General features: G+C 49.8%; 1 protein-coding gene across 5 annotated transcripts in view; it reads right to left on the bottom strand.

The window, feature by feature from the left end:
• Nucleotides 1-10,574: 10,574 nt before the first annotated feature.
• The window catches only part of LOC115091745 (ankyrin repeat domain-containing protein 50-like), a 92,144-nt gene continuing 82,434 nt past the window's right edge, over nucleotides 10,575-20,284 (bottom strand). For all 5 annotated transcript variants that reach the window (XM_029601920.1, XM_029601919.1, XM_029601922.1 and 2 more), the window contains 2 exons: nucleotides 15,878-19,358; nucleotides 10,575-13,273 (listed from right to left, as the gene is read on the bottom strand). In XM_029601920.1, the coding sequence (XP_029457780.1) occupies nucleotides 15,880-19,358 (3,479 nt within the window). In that variant the 3' untranslated portion in view covers nucleotides 10,575-13,273; nucleotides 15,878-15,879. The remainder of the gene's footprint in view (nucleotides 13,274-15,877; nucleotides 19,359-20,284) is intronic.

The following is a 20,284-nucleotide window of genomic DNA, read 5'->3' as shown; positions in this document are numbered from 1 at the left end:
GATACTGGCCCCTGTGTGATATTGTACCATGGCTGTCTCCTTTCTATGATACTGGCCCCTGTGTGATATTGTACCATGGCCATATCCTTTCTCTGATACTGGGCCCGTGTGATATTTTACCATGGGCGTCTCATTCCTGTGATATTGGCCCCTGTGTGATACTGTACCATGGCCGTGTCCTTTCTGTGATACTGGGCCCCGTGTGATATTGTACCATTGCCGTGTCCTTTCTGTGATACTGGGCCCCCGTGTGATATTGTACCATGGCTGTCTCCTTTCTGTGATACTGGCCCCGTGTGATATTGTACCATGGCCGTATCCTTTCTCTGATACTGGGCCCGTGTGATATTGTACCATGGCCGTCTCCTTTCTGTGACATTGGGCCCCGTGTGATATTGTACCATGGCTGTCTCCTTTCTGTGACATTGGGCCCGTGTGATATTGTTCCATGGCCGTATCCTTTCTCTGATACTGGCCCCGTGTGATATTGTACCATGGCCGTATCCTTTCTCTGATACTGGCCCCTGTGTGATATTTTACCATGGACGTCTCCTCTCTGTGATACTGGGCCCGTGTGATATTGTACCATGGCCGTCTCCTTTCTGTGACATTGGGCCCCGTGTGATATTGTACCATGGCCGTCTCCTTTCTGTGACATTGGGCCCCTGTGTGATATTGTACCATGGCCGTCTCCTTTCTGTGACATTGGGCCCCGTGTGATATTGTACCATGGCCGTCTCCTTTCTGTGACATTGGGCCCCGTGTGATATTGTACCATGGCCGTCTCCTTTCTGTGACATTGGGCCCCGTGTGATATTGTACCATGGCCGTATCCTTTCTCTGATACTGGCCCCGTGTGATATTTTACCATAAGCAGTCTCCTCTCTGTGATACTGGGCCCCGTGTGATATTGTACCATGGCCGTATCCTTTCTGTGATACTGGCCCCGTGTGATATTTTACCATAAGCAGTCTCCTCTCTGTGATACTGGCCCCGTGTGATATTGTACCATGGCCGTATCCTTTCTCTGATACTGGCCCCGTGTGATATTGTACCATGGCCGTCTCCTTTCTGTGACATTGGGCCCCGTGTGATATTGTACCATGGCCGTCTCCTTTCTGTGACATTGGGCCCGTGTGATATTGTACCATGGCCGTCTCCTTTCTGTGACATTGGGCCCCGTGTGATATTGTACCATGGCCGTCTCCTTTCTGTGACATTGGGCCCGTGTGATATTGTACCATGGCCGTCTCCTTTCTGTGACATTGGGCCCGTGTGATATTGTACCATGGCCGTCTCCTTTCTGTGACATTGGGCCCGTGTGATATTGTACCATGGCCGTCTCCTTTCTGTGACATTGGGCCCCGTGTGATATTGTACCATGGCCGTCTCCTTTCTGTGACATTGGGCCCGTGTGATATTGTACCATGGCCGTCTCCTTTCTGTGACATTGGGCCCCATGTGATACTGTACCATGGCCATCTCCTTTCTGTGATACTGGCCCCGTGTGATATTGTACCATGGCCGTATCCTTTCTGTGATACTGGGCCCCGTGTGATATTGTACCATGGCCGTCTCCTTTCTGTGATACTGGGCCCGTGTGATACTGGGCCATGGCAGTCTCCTTTCTCTGATACTGGGCCGGGTGCACCTCCCTGCTGATATTGTACCATGGCCGACTCCTTTCTCTGATAGTGGGCCCCCTGTGATATTGTACCATGGCCGTTTTCTTTCTGGCATACTGGCCTCCGTATGATATTGCACCATGGCCGTCTGCTCTCTGTGATACTGGCCTCCATGTGATACTGTACCATGGCCGTCTTCTTTCTCCGCTATTGGTCCGTGTGCACCTCCCTGCTGCTAATGTACCATGGCTGTCTCCTTTCTCTGATACTGGGCCCCATGTGATAATGTACCATGAGGGTCTCCTCTCTGTGATACTGGCCCCCGTGTGTTGCTGGGCCATGGCTGTCTCTTTTCTATAACAAACAAAAACTCATCTACACCAATAACTATCGACTGGACACTCCACATACAATGTATCCCAATTTTTGAACAATGTCCAACAATCTCCTTGAATAGTTGTTGGTTTAATTAAAAGACATTGAAGCCTCTAATTTGTAAATATTACTTATTGATCAACTAATCATAAATAATTTTTGAAGATTAAGGTGGAATGTTTCTTAAACTTTCAAAACACATTAAAAATCAAAGCATTGCAAAGAAATAATCATGAACTATCCACCTCCATCCTTGAAAAGTCTTTTTTTGTGTTGAAATGTGCACTGTGAATGTTAAAATCTTAATGAATTTTTTTAAATACATTTTTTTATACAAGTGTTAAACAGATTTAGTTTTGTCTGCAAGTCTTTATATCTGTATTATCGTCCGTATGCTGGATGCAATACCGACGTATGAACGTTACATTTGTAATACATCCGACAAGGCCTTGTTTCTGACCAAGAATGGTCTTTCATCAGGGGATATCCACCACGTTAACACAGTCAGAATTACTTATTTAGCAGCTTTTAATATACCGGTGTTCGTGCGAGCACATCACGCCGGTTTACAATAAACTTGAGAAAGGAGGAAATTACAAAAAACAGGGGGTGGGAGATGGAGCAGGAGCGAAAAGGGGGGGGGGGGGGGGGGGGGAGGGGGGGGAGAAGGTAAAGGAGGAAAGATAGCAGCTGAGAAGGTAGAAGGAACGTAGCAGTATTTACATGAGAGACTAATTAACGAGGGTTAAACATTGTCGCTAAGTTACAGCGGTTAATGAAGGATATATAGAATATATGGAGGATATATATAATAGCTTATTTACAGCAGTTATGGTAGGTAATAAAATAACTAATTTTAACTTTTAATACACAGGTTGTACAGGTTGTATGGTAACTAGGTTGCGATGAGGTGTATGGTGGGTGGGGGGGTGTATGGGGTGGGGGTAAAAGGGTGGGTAGATGGGTTGCAGGGGGGTGTGATAGGGGGGTTTCAGGGGGGTTGACTACGAGGGGTTGGTTTCGGGGTAAGCCTGTCTGAAGAGCCAGGTCTTAATGCCTTTTTTGAAACTGGGTAGTGAGGGTTCAAGACGGAGGTGTGTGGGGAGGGAGTTCCAGAGGGCGGGGCCTGCGATGGTGAAGGCTCTTTCTCTGGGGGTGGAGAGGCGGGCTGTCTTAAGGGGGGGTGTGTGAAGGGTGCCTGTAGAGGTGGATCTTGTCTGGCGGGTTGAGAGGTGGAAGTGGGGCATTTCCTTAAGCCAGGGGGAGTTGTTTTTGTAGAGCGTGTTGTGAAGAATAGTTAGGGTCTTATATTGGGAGCGGAACTGGATGGGCAGCCAGTGTAGGTCTACTAGGATGGGTGTAATATGCTCTCTTTTACGTGTGTTTGTAAGGATTCGTGCCATGGCGTTCTGAAGGGTTTGAAGTGGTTTGATGGTGGAGTATGGAAGGCCTAGTAGCAGGGCGTTGCAGTAGCCCACTTTGGAGAAAATGGTGGACTGTAGGACTAATCTGAAGTCTTGTGTATGGAGTAAAGGCTTGAGCTTTTTAAGGATCTGGAGTTTGTAGAAGCCTACTTTAAGAAGGGACTTGATGTGTGGCTTGAAGTTCAGGTGTTGGTCAAGAGTGACTCCCAGGTCTCTTATGGAGGGTGGTAGTATGGGAGAGATGCTGGGGGGCGGTGGTGTGGTGGAGTCGTCGTGTTCAGGTTGCTTGGATATAAAGAGTAGCTCGGTTTTGGTTGCATTAAGAGCAAGGTGAAGGTCGGTTAGTAGGGAGTTGATGGTGACTAGGCAAGATTCCCGGAATAGGATGGTTTCATTGAGTGTTTTCTGAATGGGTATGAGTATTTGTACATCATCAGCGTATAAGAAGAAGTCCAGGCCTAGGTTTGAGAGTAAGTTGCAGAGGGGGAGGAGGTATATATTGAAGAGGGTGGAGGATAGGGAAGATCCCTGGGGGACGCCTTGTCTGAGGGGAACGTGACAGGATTCACAGTTATCGAGTTTTATAAGGTATTCTCTGTTCGTAAGGTAAGAGGTGAGCCAGTCTAGTGCTGTGTCGGCAACGCCTATCTCTGTTAAGCGTGTGATAAGGATTTGATGATTAACAGTGTCGAAGGCTGCCAATATATCTAGTAGGACCAGTAGGAAGGATTTTCCTTGGTCTAGTCCAATGAGTATGGTATCAGTAATGGCTAAGAGGAGATTCTCGGTATTTCGGCCTTTCCGAAATCCAAATTGTGAAGGGTGCAGGAGGTTGTGGTCCTCGATGTAGTCGGTGAGCTGGGAATTGACTACTTTCTCGAGGACTTTCGCAAGGAAGGGAAGGTTGGAGATGGGCCGATAGCTTGCAGGGTCAGAAGGGTCAAGGGAGGGTTCTTTTAGGAGGGGTTTCACAATGGCAAGTTTGAGGGGATCTGGGACTTTGCCGAAGGTGAGGGAGCAGTTAATGATGTTAGCTAGGGGTTTGGCGATGGTGGTGGGAATGGAGAGGAGGGTCTTGGAGGGGATTGCGTCTGAGAGGTGTGTGGCCGATGTTCTCAATTTCTAGCATAGAGGTGGGGTCAAAGGATCTGATATAGGTGCTATTCTGCTTTGGGTAGGGGGAGGTAGTCGTGGGGTTGTGGGGGAAGCGAAGGAGGATACTGGAAATTTGTGCGAAGGTGGTAGACCTCACGCGTCACCTAGATAGGATTTTAGACAGTGCTGGGGAGGAGCCGGCTGTCGTGGTACACGTGGGCACCAACGACATAGGAAAATGTGGGAGGGAGGTTCTGGAAGCCAAATTTAGGCTCTTAGGTAGAAAGATTAAATCCAGAACCTCCAGGGTAGCATTCTCTGAAATGCTCCCTGTTCCACGCGCAGGTCACCAGAGGCAGGCAGAGCTCCGGAGTCTCAATGCGTGGATGAGACGATGGTGCAAGGAAGAGGGATTCAGTTTTGTTAGGAACTGGGGAACCTTTTGGGGAAGGGGGAGTCTCTTCCGAAGGGATGGGCTCCACCTTAACCAGGGTGGAACCAGACTGCTGGCGCTAACCTTTAAAAAGGAGATAGAGCAGCTTTTAAACTAGAACAAAGGGGAAAGCCGACAGTCGCTCAGCAGCGCATGGTTCGGAGAGATGTATCTTTAAAGGATACTAATGATGCATTAGAATTAGGGCATCCCGACAGTGAGGTTCCAATAATTAGAAAAGTAGTCCAAGTGCCTGTAACTAAAAACTCACCTGAGCTAAAAAATTCTAACTTATCCCAATCAATTAAAAAGCAGAATAAAAATACAAACAAAAAACAAACTTTGAAATGTTTGTATGCTAATGCCAGAAGTCTAAGTAGTAAGATGGGAGAATTAGAATGTATAGCAGTAAATGATGACATAGACTTAATTGGCATCTCAGAGACATGGTGGAAAGAGGATAACCAATGGGACAGTGCTATACCGGGGTACAAATTATATCGCAATGACAGAGAGGAGCAGTCGGGAGGAGGTGTGGCGCTTTATGTCCGGGATGGCATAGAGTCCAACAGGATAAACATCCTGCATGACACTAAATACAAAATTGAATCTTTATGGGTAGAAATCCCTTGTGTATCAGGGAAGACTACAGTGATAGGGGTATACTACCGTCCACCTGGTCAAGATGGTGAGATGGACAGTGAAATGCTAAGAGAAATTAGGGAAGCTAACCAAATTGGTAGTGCAGTAATAATGGGAGACTTCAATTACCCCAATATAGACTGGGTAAATGTATCATCGGGTCACGCTAGAGAGATAACGTTCCTGGATGGAATAAATGATAGCTTTATGGAGCAATTGGTTCAGGAACCGACGAGAGAGGGAGCAATTTTAGATCTAATTCTCAGTGGAGCACAGGACTTGGTGAGAGAGGTAACGGTGGTGGGGCCGCTTGGCAATAGTGATCATAATATTATCAAATTTGATTTAATGACTGGAAAAGGAACAGTGTGCAAATCCAAGGCTCTCGTGCTAAACTTTCAAAAGGGAAACTTTGATAAAATGAGAAAAATTGTTAGAAAAAAACTGAAAGGAGCAGCTACAAAAGTAAAAAATGTCCAAGAGGCGTGGTCATTGTTAAAAAATACCATTCTAGAAGCACAGTCCAGATGTATTCCACACATTAAGAAAGGTGGAAAGAAGGCAAAACGATTACCGGCATGGTTAAAAGGGGAGGTGAAAGAAGCTATTTTAGCCAAAAGATCTTCATTCAAAAATTGGAAGAAGGATCCAACAGAAGAAAATAGGATAAAGCATAAACATTGGCAAGTTAAATGTAAGACATTGATAAGACAGGCTAAGAGAGAATTTGAAAAGAAGTTGGCCGTAGAGGCAAAAACTCACAGTAAAAACTTTTTAAAATATATCCGAAGCAGAAAGCCTGTGAGGGAGTCAGTTGGACCGTTAGATGATCGAGGGGTTAAAGGGGCACTTAGAGAAGATAAGGCCATCGCGGAAAGATTAAATGATTTCTTTGCTTCGGTGTTTACTGAAGAGGATGTTGGGGAGGTACCCGTACTGGAGAAGGTTTTCATGGGTAATGATTCAGATGGACTGAATCAAATCACGGTGAACCTAGAAGATGTGGTAGGCCTGATTGACAAACTGAAGAGTAGTAAATCACCTGGACCGGATGGTATACACCCCAGAGTTCTGAAGGAACTAAAAAATGAAATTTCAGACCTATTAGTAAAAATTTGTAACTTATCATTAAAATCATCCATTGTACCTGAAGACTGGAGGATAGCAAATGTAACCCCAATATTTAAAAAGGGCTCCAGGGGCGATCCGGGAAACTACAGACCGGTTAGCCTGACTTCAGTGCCAGGAAAAATAGTGGAAAGTGTTCTAAACATCAAAATCACAGAACATATAGAAAGACATGGTTTAATGGAACAAAGTCAGCATGGCTTTACCCAGGGCAAGTCTTGCCTCACAAATCTGCTTCACTTTTTTGAAGGAGTTAATAAACATGTGGATAAAGGTGAACCGGTAGATATAGTATACTTGGATTTTCAGAAGGCGTTTGACAAAGTTCCTCATGAGAGGCTTCTAGGAAAAGTAAAAAGTCATGGGATAGCTGGCGATGTCCTTTCGTGGATTGCAAACTGGCTAAAAGACAGGAAACAGAGAGTAGGATTAAATGGGCAATTTTCTCAGTGGAAGGGAGTGGACAGTGGAGTGCCTCAGGGATCTGTATTGGGACCCTTACTGTTCAATATATTTATAAATGATCTGGAAAGAAATACGACGAGTGAGATAATCAAATTTGCAGATGACACAAAATTGTTCAGAGTAGTTAAATCACAAGCAGATTGTGATAAATTGCAGGAAGACCTTGTGAGACTGGAAAATTGGGCATCCAAATGGCAGATGAAATTTAATGTGGATAAGTGCAAGGTGATGCATATAGGGAAAAATAACCCATGCTATAATTACACGATGTTGGGTTCCATATTAGGTGCTACAACCCAAGAAAGAGATCTAGGTGTCATAGTGGATAACACATTGAAATCGTCGGTTCAGTGTGCTGCGGCAGTCAAAAAAGCAAACAGAATGTTGGGAATTATTAGAAAAGGAATGATGAATAAAACGGAAAATGTCATAATGCCTCTGTATCGCTCCATGGTGAGACCGCACCTTGAATACTGTGTACAATTCTGGTCGCCGCATCTCAAAAAAGATATAATTGCGATGGAGAAGGTACAGAGAAGGGCTACCAAAATGATAAGGGGAATGGAACAACTCCCCTATGAGGAAAGACTAAAGAGGTTAGGACTTTTCAGCTTGGAGAAGAGACGACTGAGGGGGGATATGATAGAGGTGTTTAAAATCATGAGAGGTCTAGAACGGGTAGATGTGAATCAGTTATTTACTCTTTCGGATAGTAGAAAGACTAGGGGACACTCCATGAAGTTAGCATGGGGCACATTTAAAACTAATCGGAGAAAGTTCTTTTTTACTCAACGCACAATTAAACTCTGGAATTTGTTGCCAGAGGATGTGGTTGGTGCAGTTAGTGTAGCTGTGTTTAAAAAAGGATTGGATAAGTTCTTGGAGGAGAAGTCCATTACCTGCTATTAAGTTCACTTAGAGAATAGCCACTGCCATTAGCAATGGTTACATGGAATAGACTTAGTTTTTGGGTACTTGCCAGGTTCTTATTTATTTATTTATTTTATTTATTTTTAATTTTTATATACCGAGGTTCTTATAGAGACTACAAATCACTCCGGTTTACATATAACGATAAACTGCCCAACAGAGATAAGGGGCTTTACATAGAACAGTGGCACATATGGAACAATATAACTGGATGACAATTTAACATAATGATAATAAATAATATAGTATAGTTTAACATTGTAATTAATAAAATTATGTAATATAATCTGTATAATTTAACTATTTAACTTGGATATAGTGACATATTAACCATGCCAAATATAAATAATAAGATAAAATGAATTTTTGAACTTAGAAATTGGCCACTGTTGGAAACAGGATGCTGGGCTTGATGGACCCTTAGTCTGACCCAGTATGGCATTTTCTTATGTTCTTATGTTCTTATGTGCTGGAAGTATTTGGCAAGATCCTCGCATCTTTCCTTGGAGTTTTCTTCAATGGTGGCAGGGTGAGGGGTCTTGGTGAGTTTAGTGACGTAGGAAAAGAGGGCGTTGAATTGTAGGTCGTGAATTTTTGATGCGTGGAAGTCCCTTTTGGCAATGATAGTGGCTTGTCGGTAGCTGTGTAGTGATTGATTATACACTGCTTTGTGTTGGGCGGAGGGGTGGCGGCGCCACAGGCGATCTTTTGATCTGAGGTCCTGTTTCAGGGTTTGGAGTTCTTTGGTGTACTAGGGTTTTTTTTTGTTCTGAAGGAGGGGGATTTCTTTATGTATCACGGGGCAGAGTTTATTGGCTATTGATTTGGTAATATGATTCCAGGAGTGAAGGGCTGCATCTGGATTTGAGTTGGAGTTTAAGTTTGAGTTGCGCTGGAGTTTTTCGGACTTCAAAGATCGAACAAAACTGCTGCGGCATCTTCTTCTAACAGATATTAGACTGCTTTAAGACCTTCTTCCCCAACACTCTTGAATTGGGTGAATATTTCTAATCCAAGTGATAGAGTGAATATGCTTCTCTTTAGAATTAACGAGAAGCATATTCGCTCTATCGTTTGGATTAGAAATATTCACCCAACTGAAGAGTGTTGGGGAAGAGGGTCTTGAAGCAGTCTAATATCTGTTAGAAGAAGACGTCGCAGCAGTTTCGTTCGATCTTTGAAGTCCGAAAAACTCCAGCGCAAGATAAGTAATTCCGACTATGTGTTAAAGTGGTGGATATCCCCTGATGAAAGACCATTCTTGGTCAGAAACAAGGCCTTGTCGGATGTATTACAAATGTAACATTCATAAGTCGGTATTGCATCCAGCATACGGATGATAATACAGATATAAAGACTTTCAGACAAAACTAAATCGGTTTAACCCTTGTATAAAAAAATGTATTTAAAAAAAATTCATTAAGATTTTAACATTCACAGTGCACATTTCAACAAAAAAAAAAAGACTTTAAGGATGGACTTGGATAGTTCATGATTACTTCTTTGCAATGCTTTGATTTTTAATATGTTTTGAAAGTTTATGAAACATTCCACCTTCAAAAATTATTTATGATTAGTTGATCAATAAGTAATATTTACAAATTAGAGGCTTCAATGTCTTTTAATTAAAATAAATATTCAAGGAGATTATTGGACATTGTTCAAGGAGTTGGGATGTCTCTTTTCTGTGACATTGGGTCCTGTGTGGCTTCGTGCTGTAATATTGGTGCCCAGGTGCATGTCCTTTCTGATAAATCAGTAGGATGCGCACCTCCAGGTCCCAAACATGATGACATTTCAAAGGCCTACTTGTCTTCCTCCCTGGCCCTCAGCTCAGCGTCTGCAACTTCTCCCATGAATCCCGATGACAAGGGGTGCAAGCTCACAGTGGCCCCACCCTGCTGCCTAAGAAATTGAGAGGAGCCTGGGGGAGGAACCTGGGGAGAGAACTGGAATGAATCTGAAGCAGGAGATGAAGAGGAGCCTGGTGGGGGGAGGAAGAGCAGCAGATTAGTAGGATGGAGATGGGAGGAAGAGGCCAGGGAGATGGAGAGAAACCTGGAAGAACGAGAGGGTCAGGAGAGAGGATGGGTGAAAGAGCAGATGGTGCGGAGGTGGGGGCTGATGCCCTCCCCCAGCTGCTCCTGCCTTTTTGATTAAATCCTAGAGCCCCACCTGCTGTGCGTGCATTTGAGTTCAGTGGCACTTTCTTCCCCCCTGTGCCTGGCCAGGCTGGAACGCAGGAGAATGCTGTGTCCTGGGCTTACCTAAGCAGGACATAGGGCAATCTCGTATAAGCAGGACACTGAGCTTTCTAGCCCCCCCCCCCCCCCTCAGTCCCTGGGCCTGTGCTCTGCAAGCCCATCCATGACCTAAGCAGGGACCCTGCCCTGGGGGAAGACTTCCCTTCCTGATGTGAGGCTCCCCGGGGCAGTAAAAGGAAGACAAAACCCAGCCTTGCAGGTCAGAATAGCAAAACTTGCTTTTAATACTTTTTTTTGTTTTTGGTTTAGTGGATGTTTCCAAAGTCACTTCTGGCAACCAAGTAATAAAACATTTAAAAAAGTCTGAACACTTTGTTAACGAGAGTGTAAACATACATTTTACTGCCGTGTGCTCCCACGTGTGAGGTTTTCCTGCGTGCGGCATGGCTGGGGGGCCCTTCCCTGACACTCAGTCCAGGCACCATGGGGGCCGCTCTGAGGCTTGAGAGACGCCGAAGGCCCCTGCTTCACCCCTGCAGATCACAAGCAGGAAGCCCGGCACAGAGCGCACGTCTCCTGCCATCAGCTGATGACATCACCCACTGTCAATGACATCACAGGCACAGACAAGGGCCAATGGGAAAGCAGCAGGGAGGGGGGGACGTCTCTTGCGGGACACGGCTCCTGCCGTTTTGTAACCTCAGTGAGATGGACAGGGCTCCTCCTGTCCTCTGTCCTTGGCCAACCTTGGTGGAGCGGGCGGGGGTAACAATTCCCCTTACAGGGAGCAGGTTCCTCACGCCCCCCCATGACACAGGCCTGCAGCACTCGTGGAGAACAGAGGGAAAGAACAGGCAGCTGCAGCGCTTCCAACACAAACACAGACCAGGCTCTCGGGACCGGAAGAAAGTGACGCGCCAGAGCGCTTCCTGGCCCCTGTGCGCTCATGGGTTGGGTGTCCTATGCCAGCCCGCTCGTCCTGGGGTCAGGTTTTCGGGCGTGGTGTGTGGGCTAACCCTGCGTGTCTGTGCTGTGCGCTTGCACTGAAGGAACGTTATTAATCTTTCCCTGCTCCTCACCCCATTCCTGAAGCTGAGGCTAAGAAACAAATAAAATAAAAAGCAGAGCACCAAAGCCAACAGACGGCTGGCGAAATGTACACTTGGAAGAAGGGTCAGGCTGGAAGCCCTCACAAAACTGCAGAGAGTCACACAAACACCTTTTCGTTCCTGTACAGAGAAAAGGAGAGCGCAGCACCCGGGCCATGCCGACTCCTGCCCTGGCAGCATGCGACCCCTCAGGACGGCCATCCCCGAGCTCTGCCTCCTGGCACTGCCCGGACCCTGAGCCTCAGAACAACACTTCAGGGCCTCACCCAGGCAGGGATCCCATCCTGACTACTCCCGGCGGGGCAGAGCAGGGGTGCGACCGTAACGTTCAACTACCAAGTACAGAAAGGCGACACTTTCCCTGGAAAACTGAACCCAAGCACAAGGGGCTAGGATCTGATGTGGAGGGAGGGAGATTCCTGGAATAACCACCAGGAGGAGGCGGAAACGCGGGCACATCTGGGACAGAGAGGGCAGCGGGAAGAGGAAGGGGGGAGCATGAAGCAGCAGTGCGGCCGCAGGCCAGGCAGAGATGGGCAAAGGGCGGTGCCCGGGTGCTCCTCTTGCAGTCGTGGACGTAGGGGTTCACCCTGTGATAGAGGCTGTGAGGAGCTTTCCCGCGTGATCCTCGCTGCAGCAGCTCAGGGAAGGGACCAGCCCCATTACGGCAGCTTCAGTGGTTTTGTACTGTCTAAACCCCGCATAATGGCACCGTTTCTTCCCTGACCTCATGAAGAGTGGAGAACTCTGGCAAACTCCTGGCAGAAGCAGTAAGTGAGCCCAATAAAATGCTCTCACCTTACCCATTAATGGTGAAAGGCTAAGGGAGGAGCTCCTGCAGGGGGTGAAACGTGCACGGCTGAGAGCAGGGCGACATCCTGAGCTACAGCAACCCAGGCAGAGAGGGGGGGGGGGGGGTACGCCCCTGGCTCTACGGGAAACGAATCTCACTTACTGACCCTGGCAGCTGCTGCATCTGGCGGCTCCGGTTTCTAACGTCACTTTCCCGGGGAAATCAGCGGCAACAGCAGAGGCAGCTCCAGGGGGAGGGGGAAGAGGAGGGGTCAGCTCAGGGCAGCAGGGGTCACGGTGAAAGGTCACAGAGCTTCCCTCGCTCCATCAGCTCTTTCGCATCCCCCCCCCCCTTTGACAAGGAGGATGAGTGCTCCCCGAGGCTGTGCCCCCCCCCCCTCCCCAGCCATGGATCGGGGGACACAAGGGAAGGTTCGGCCTGTCTAGCAGTCTGATTGGCTGGGCCCTTGGGGTCTTTGTGATGTCAGAGACGGGTCTCGGGATGGGGGTGCGGTCTCAGGGCCCCAGAGGAGAGGAGGAGGGGGTGTTTGTGAGGAATGCCGAGTCCCCCCCCCCCCTCTTCTCTACCAGCCCAGCAATGCCGGGAAAACCTCACACAGACCGCGAGTATTGCCCTCCCTCATATAACAAAATAAATAAGTAGCTCAAACCCACCACCCTCCCACTATATTACAAGAAAGAAAGTGCCCGAGAGGTGCAGAAAAAGGCCATGGCTGTGTCAGCTGTGAACGAGAGCTTAAACTCCTCCGCCACCTTCTGATCGCAGTCCTGGGCTCCAGCTGGGAACCAGGGTGCCTGTCCCCAGATCCAGGCTGGACCCCTCCATGCTTTCCACGTCTCCGCAGAGCGGGCGATCCTGCACCAGGGTCCAGGGCCTCAGCGCTGAGAGAGGGAATGGGGTTACGGTGCCCGTCTGGTCCTGCTCAGCTCACACTGGGAGCAGCTCCTCGCCGTCTCTCAGCATTTGTGCGATGAGGGACTTCCACATTGGTCCCTAAGAGAGTCTGGCTGTAACTAATTGTCCAGTCAACTGTAAAGAGACAAAATAAAACAAAATTGCACACTGGTAATCCTGAGCAGCAGCTTCTAAGGAGGGGGTGTGGCCTGAGTACAGGATTATTAAAGGGATTGCACACTCCTAACCCTGAGCAGCAGCCTCAAAGGAGGGGGTGTGGCCTGAGTACAGGATTATTAAAGAGATTGCACACTCCTAACCCTGAGCAGCAGCCTCAAAGGAGGGGGTGTGGCCTGAGTACAGGATTATTAAAGAGATTGCACACTGGTACCCCTGAGCAGCAGCATCTAAGGAGGGGGTGGGGCCTGAGTACAGGATTATTAAAGAGATTGCACACTCCTAACCCTGAGCAGCAGCCTCTAAGGAGGGGTGTGGCCTGAGTACAGGATTATTAAAGAGATTGCACACTCCTAACCCTGAGCAGCAGCCTCTAAGGAGGGGTGTGGCCTGAGTACAGGATTATTAAAGAGATTGCACACTCCTAACCCTGAGCAGCAGCCTCTAAGGAGGGGGTGTGGCCTGAGTACAGGATTATTAAAGAGATTGCACACTCCTAACCCTGAACAGCAGCCTCTAAGGAGGGGTGTGGCCTGAGTACAGGATTATTAAAGAGATTGCACACTGGTAATCCTGAGGAGCAGCCTCTAAGGAGGGGGTGTGGCCTGAGTACAGGATTATTAAAGAGATTGCACACTCCTAACCCTGAGCAGCAGCCTCTAAGGAGGGGTGTGGCCTGAGTACAGGATAATTAAAGAGATTGCACACTGGTAATCCTGAGCAGCAGCCTCTAAGGAGGGGGTGTGGCCTGAGTACAGGATTATTAAAGGGATTGCACACTCCTAACCCTGAGCAGCAGCCTCTCAGCAGGGGTGTGGCCTAAGCACAGGATTATTAAAGGGATTGCACACTGGTAGCCCTGAGCAGCAGCCTCTAAGGAGGGGGTGTGGCCTGAGGCCAGGATAATTAAAGGGATTGCAAACTCCTAACCCTGAGCAGCCTCCTCTAAGGGGGGGTGTGGCCTGAGCACAGGATTATTAAAGGGATTACACATTGGTAGCCCTAAGCAGCAGCTTCGCAGCAGGGGTTGTGTGACTTGAGCACAGGTTTATTAAAGGGATAGAAGATGAGACTATTTACACTAATTGATGACGAGTGTATGGCTGGGGCAGCATAAAGCACCGTGGGATGACGAGCGTAGGGCTGGGGCAGCATAAAGCACCGTGGGATGACGAACGTAGGGCTGGGGCAGCATAAAGCGCCGTGCGATGCCGAGCGTAGGGCTGGGGCAGCATAAAGCGCCGTGCGATGCCGAGCGTAGGGCTGGGGCAGCATAAAGCGCCGTGGGATGACGAGCGTAGGGCTGGGGCAGCATAAAGCGCCGTGCGATGCCGAGCGTAGGGCTGGGGCAGTATAAAGCCCCGTGGGATGCAGAGCGTAGGGCTGGGGCAGCATAAAGCGCCGTGCGATGCCGAGCGTAGGGCTGGGGCAGCATAAAGCGCCGTGCGATGACGAGCGTAGGGCTGGGGCAGTATAAAGCCCCTTGGGATGACGAGTGTAGGGCTGGGGCAGTATAAAACGCCGTGGGATGACGCGCTGGGGCAGTATAAAGCCCCGTGGGATGACGAGTGTAGGGCTGGGGCAGTATAAAGCCCCGTGGGATGACGAGTGTAGGGCTGGGGCAGTATAAAGCCCCGTGGGATGACGAGTGTAGGGCTGGGGCAGTATAAAACGCCGTGGGATGATGCGCTAGGGCTGGGGCAGTATAAAGCGCCGTGGGATGACGAGCGTAGGGCTGGGGCAGTATAAAGCGCCGTGGGATGACGAGCGTAGGGCTGGGGCAGTATAAAGCGCCGTGGGATGACGAGCGTAGGGCTGGGGCAGTATAAAGCGCCGTGGGATGACGAGCGTAGGGCTGGGGCAGTATAAAGCCCCGTGGGATGACGAGTGTAGGGCTGGGGCAGTATAAAACGCCGTGGGATGACGCGCTAGGGCTGGGGCAGTATAAAACGCCGTGGGATGACGAGCGTAGGGCTGGGGCAGTATAAAGCACCGTGGGATGACGAGCGTAGGGCTGGGGCAGTATAAAACGCCGTGGGATGACGAGCGTAGGGCTGGGGCAGTATAAAGCGCCGTGGGATGATGCGCGTAGGGCTGGGGCAGTATAAAACGCCGTGGGATGACGAGTGTAGGGCTGGGGCAGTATAAAACGCCGTGGGATGATGCGCTAGGGCTGGGGCAGTATAAAGCACTGTGGGATGACGAGTGTAGGGCTGGGGCAGTATAAAGTGCCGTGGGATGACGAGTGTAGGGCTGGGGCAGTATAAAGCGCCGTGGGATGACGAGTGTAGGGCTGGGGCAGTATAAAGCGCCGTGGGATGACGAGTGTAGGGCTGGGGCAGTATAAAGCGCCGTGGGATGATGCGCGTAGGGCTGGGGCAGTATAAAGCGCTGTGGGATGGGTTTCGTAAGGAAGGGGGAAGTAGAAAGTGCCATGAAACAGCGTTTGTAAGAAATGATCTGTAAGAGCACTGAGGGATGACATTTGTAAGGAAGGGAAAGGAAAGGGCAGTGGCACTGTGCAACGATGTTTGTACGGCAGGGGCAGCGTTAGGTCTTTACCTTCACAAAGGTGTCTCCTTCTTGTTGCTGAAGCCGCAGGTGGGGCCCTCGAATTGAAGCTTGATGGCTTGCTTGAGGTGCAGCTGGGGGTCCATGGTGGTGATGGAGATTACAGGCTCCGGCCCCGTGCTCTGCAGCTTCTGGGGAGAGTAGGAGGGGCTGCCCCCTGAGCTGTACTTCGGATTGGTCAGAATCCCGTTCCGCTTCAGCTCCCGGTCTGGGGAGCCACAGCTGGGGAAGGTGGCGAGAACATCCCGGTACTGGCAGACCTGAGTCACTCCTAAGGAGCTCATGACAGAAGACCATTTGTCTGCTGAAGCTCTCCCTGGGCTGTCGGGCTTGGGGTACTTCTCTGGCACACTGGCCAAACCCATCTTCAATGGACTGAGGGGCCCTTTTCGTAGCCTGGGACTCTCACTGATGTTCTGACTCAGCACTGGGCTGGGCACTGGGGCATTCTGGAGTACTTTAGGGCTGAGGGGCTCGGAGGTGCTACTCTGGGGGCTGCTTTTGCTCTTGCAACTCCTCAGGGTGGAGCTGGGGGAGATGACGGCATGGCGCGTACGTGGCAGGGAGTGCTGCTGAATCTGTTGCGTGAAGCTCAGGCTGTCTACAGGAACGGTCTGTGCAGTAGCCAGAGAGTGGTAGGTGGAAGAGGTCAGAATGGATGAGTCTTGAGAGCTCTTCACAGAGTTCTCAGAGGCCAGAGACTTGCATCTCTCCACGGTGGATTCTGGGGACATAGATGGTGAGCTGGGTGGAGGTCTCTTGTTGGATACTGATGACACCTCCCCACCCACGGTAGAAGGGCTGCCAGAACTGTTGGAAGTTCCCACTGAGGACTGTGTCTTTACGGTAGGTGTTTGCTGATTGGGTTCCTTGCGTTGAGGCAGAGGTCCATTGTAGACTGGTGCTCCATATCTCTCCAGCAGCTTCATGATTCTTATGTGACCGCGTTTAGCAGCCACCCGCATTGGCGTGCGCCCGTACTGATCTGCATGGACAGGGTCAGCTCCCTTCTCCAAAAGCATCCTCACCACCTCAGCGTGGCCCTCCTGGGCAGCAATACACAAGCCGGTTGCTCCCTGGTTGCACTTGTGGTCAACGTGGGCTCCACACTCAATAAGGAACTGCACTACCCTAGCGTGACCCTGCCAGGCTGCTGAGTGCAAGGCAGAGCGGCGATCATGATCGAGTGCATTGACGTCTGCCCCATAGCGTACAAGAAGTTTTGCCATTTGCAAGTAACCTTGCCAGCAGGAGACATGGAGCACTGTCCGTCCATCAGGGTCTTGGCTTTCCAGATTTGCCCCATTCTCCAGCAGCAGCTCTACCATCTCCAGCAGGTTCTCCAGCACAAGTAGGTACGTCATGGGCCGCCCATCTGCATCTCTCAGGTTAACGTCCGCTCCCTTCCTCAGCAGGACTTCCACAAGAGTTTTGTGGCCCTCTAGTGCAGCTACACATAGGGCACTCCTCCCATCATAACCCCTGGTGTCAATGGGGGATTTACTATCCAGGAGAAGTTTCACACAGTCATTGTGCCCCTCCTGTGCTGCCAAGATCAATGGCAGCCGACCATCATTGTCCATCTCGGTTACCCTGGCACCTTGCTCAACCAGGGTCGTACAGACATTGACATGTCCCTCAAAGGCTGCCATATGGAGAGGAGTCCAGCCCATATCGTCCCGGTGGTTCTCATCTAAACCACGGTCTAGCAGGGTCTGCACCACGCTCTCATTTCCTTGTGCTGCAGCAATACTCAGCACTGTCCTACCCTCACTATCAATGGTGTCCACTGCTGCTCCCCAGAAGAGCAGAGTATTCACTACGGAAGTGTGGCCCATGGAGGCTGCAGCTAGTAGAGGAGTTCGTCCTGTGGTGTCTGCATCATCTACATCTGCCCCTCCTTCTAACAAAAGATCCACCACATCAGCGTGACCTTCATAGGCAGCCACCAAGAGAGGAGTCATTCCATCCTGGTCCCTGTGATCCACCTCAGCTCCATGCTCCAGGAGGAGGCTGACCACATCGGCATAGCCTTGGCTAGCTGGTACACAGAGGGCAGCCACAGACAGCGCAGTTCGTCCATCCATGTCCTTGTGGTTGATGTCTGCTTGATAAGCCAATAGGAGTTCCACGATCTCCCGGTGGCCCATGTATGCCGCTGCAATCAGGGCAGTCCTGCCTTCTGTGTCCATTTTATTGACTTCTGCCCCATGCTGTAGCAAGGTGAGGACAATGTCCTCATGGCCCCCCCAGGCAGCCGCACGCAAGGCTGTCCGGTTATCAGTATCAGTGCTGTCCACATCTGTCCCTGCCCGCAGCAAGACAGCAACAGCCTCAGAGTGTCCACCCCAGGCAGCGGAGCGCAGTGCTGTCCAGCCTTCCTGGTCAGCGTGGTTGACATTGGCCCCATGGGTGATCAAGCAGTGTAATACTTTGGTGTGGCCCTGCCTGGCTGCCAGGGTCAGTGGCGTTTGACCGCTATTGTCCTGCACCTCAATGTCAGCACCCCGAGAGATAAGTAGAGTCACCACCTCCAGGTTACCACTGTGAGCCGCACCAGCTAGCAACGTCCTGCCATTGGAATCCTTCTGGTTAATGCTAGCCCCATTCTCCAAGAGCATGCGAACAGAATCCTCCCGCTCCAGGGCCCGCTGGAAGAAGCTGGAGGATTTGTCGGCATCCTGGCTGGTGACACAGGCCCCAGCTTTAACCAGCAGCTGGAGAACCTCCTGCTCCACCGGCAGGTCCAAAGACAAGCAATCAGCCACAGGGGCCCCACTCCACACCATCCACTGGGCCAAGTGGCAGGGCTCCAGCTGCAGGTTGGAATGCAGGAGGTGCTGAGCAAACTGATGGACTTCCATGGGCTGCAGCTCCCGAGCTCGGCAGGTGAGTCTCATGGCCAACATGCCATGGCCCTCGGCAGCATTGCACAGGTACTTCTGCGTGCAGTACTTCACATCCAGCAGCCAGTCTGCAAAACTGTGGTGGAAAAGAAGCTTGGTGTGGTCGGGCCCATCCACCAGGAGTTTTGACAGAGACTCTAATTTGCGCTGGAAATCCCCCCAGCCAGATGGGCTCATGTGCTTAGTCCACAAGGTTGCAAAGAGTTCCTCCACGGTCAGGGGCTGATACGCTGCCAGCATAACATTGAGGAGGGGCTGGACTCTGGCAAACTGCTTTCTGGTGAAAAGTCGCTGGCAGAGCCAGAGGTAGAGGCCATTGAGGGTGCCGGGGATGTCCCGGATCTCCCGTAGCATGATGAAGCTCTCCGAGACGCCGTCCAGCACACGTTCCAGATACAGGAAGCAGCCATTGCTCTTGATGTGCAGCTGGTTGAGCATCTCGGCAGTCTCACGGGTCAGGTGCTGGCGCAGGGATGCCTCCTGGTCTAGCCGGCACAAGATGTACTGCTGTACGTCCTTCACAATGTGCGCCTTCCGAAGGTCGTCCAGACAGAGCCTCCGAAACCCTGGGGGAAAAATGATACAGATGGTCAAATATCTGAAAGGTATAAAATGCACCAAGCAAAGGAAGTTCTCAGTCATGCTTTGAGACTTAAGAGTGAGTAGTTACAAAATATGTCTTCACAGAAAGAGTGGTGGACACATCTGAAACGATTATTAATTAATAACAGAGTAAGGGAATTCAGAAAAAGCCCTGGATAAGCCCAGTGGATCCTTAGGATGTGAGGGTAAAGTCTGAAGTTGGGCAGGCAGACTGGATGGGCCTCGAGATTCTTATATTAGACCAACGTGGGGCCACACAATGACAGAGTCACTCATCAGCTCTTGGCCCACCCACTCAGCCTATATCCATGTGGATCTTCCTCAATTTCTGGTCATTTGCCTCCCGTGCTCTTACCAACACTCTCTGTACCTGTCCCATGCACGACCGACAGCCTGGTGTACGAGACTTTTGTAAATCGCATCAGATCTGCGATATGAAAGGCTCCCCATGTACTGCATCCTCTGCTACTCCTACGTATCACATCTATAGTGCTCCTCCATATAAGCAGCGCTGTGCAAAAACAGGCAAGAGACTTTATCTAATCAAGACATTTCCTGCTATTAATTAAATTGACTTAGAAAATAGCCACTGCCATTAGCAATGGTTACATGGAATAGGCTTAGTGTTTGGGTACTTGCCAGGTTCTTATGGCCTGGATTGGCCACTGTTGGAAACAGGATGCTGGGCTTGATGGACCCTTGGTCTGACCCAGTATGGCATTTTCTTACTATGGGAATTCTCATTTATTAAGAAAATGGTTAAAATCAATACGGCTGTAAACAGGATAATCAGAGGTTAAAATTAAAAAGTTATATTGAGAACTAGTATATTGGTCCAGAGAAAGATATCAAGAGTCGGCAAAGTATCTGGATCTCTTCAAAGGAGGCG

The sequence above is a fragment of the Rhinatrema bivittatum genome, chromosome 5, assembly GCF_901001135.1.
Source record: "Rhinatrema bivittatum chromosome 5, aRhiBiv1.1, whole genome shotgun sequence".
Lineage (NCBI taxonomy): Eukaryota > Metazoa > Chordata > Amphibia > Gymnophiona > Rhinatrematidae > Rhinatrema > Rhinatrema bivittatum.
This window is presented reverse-complemented; position numbering and strand designations above follow the sequence as displayed.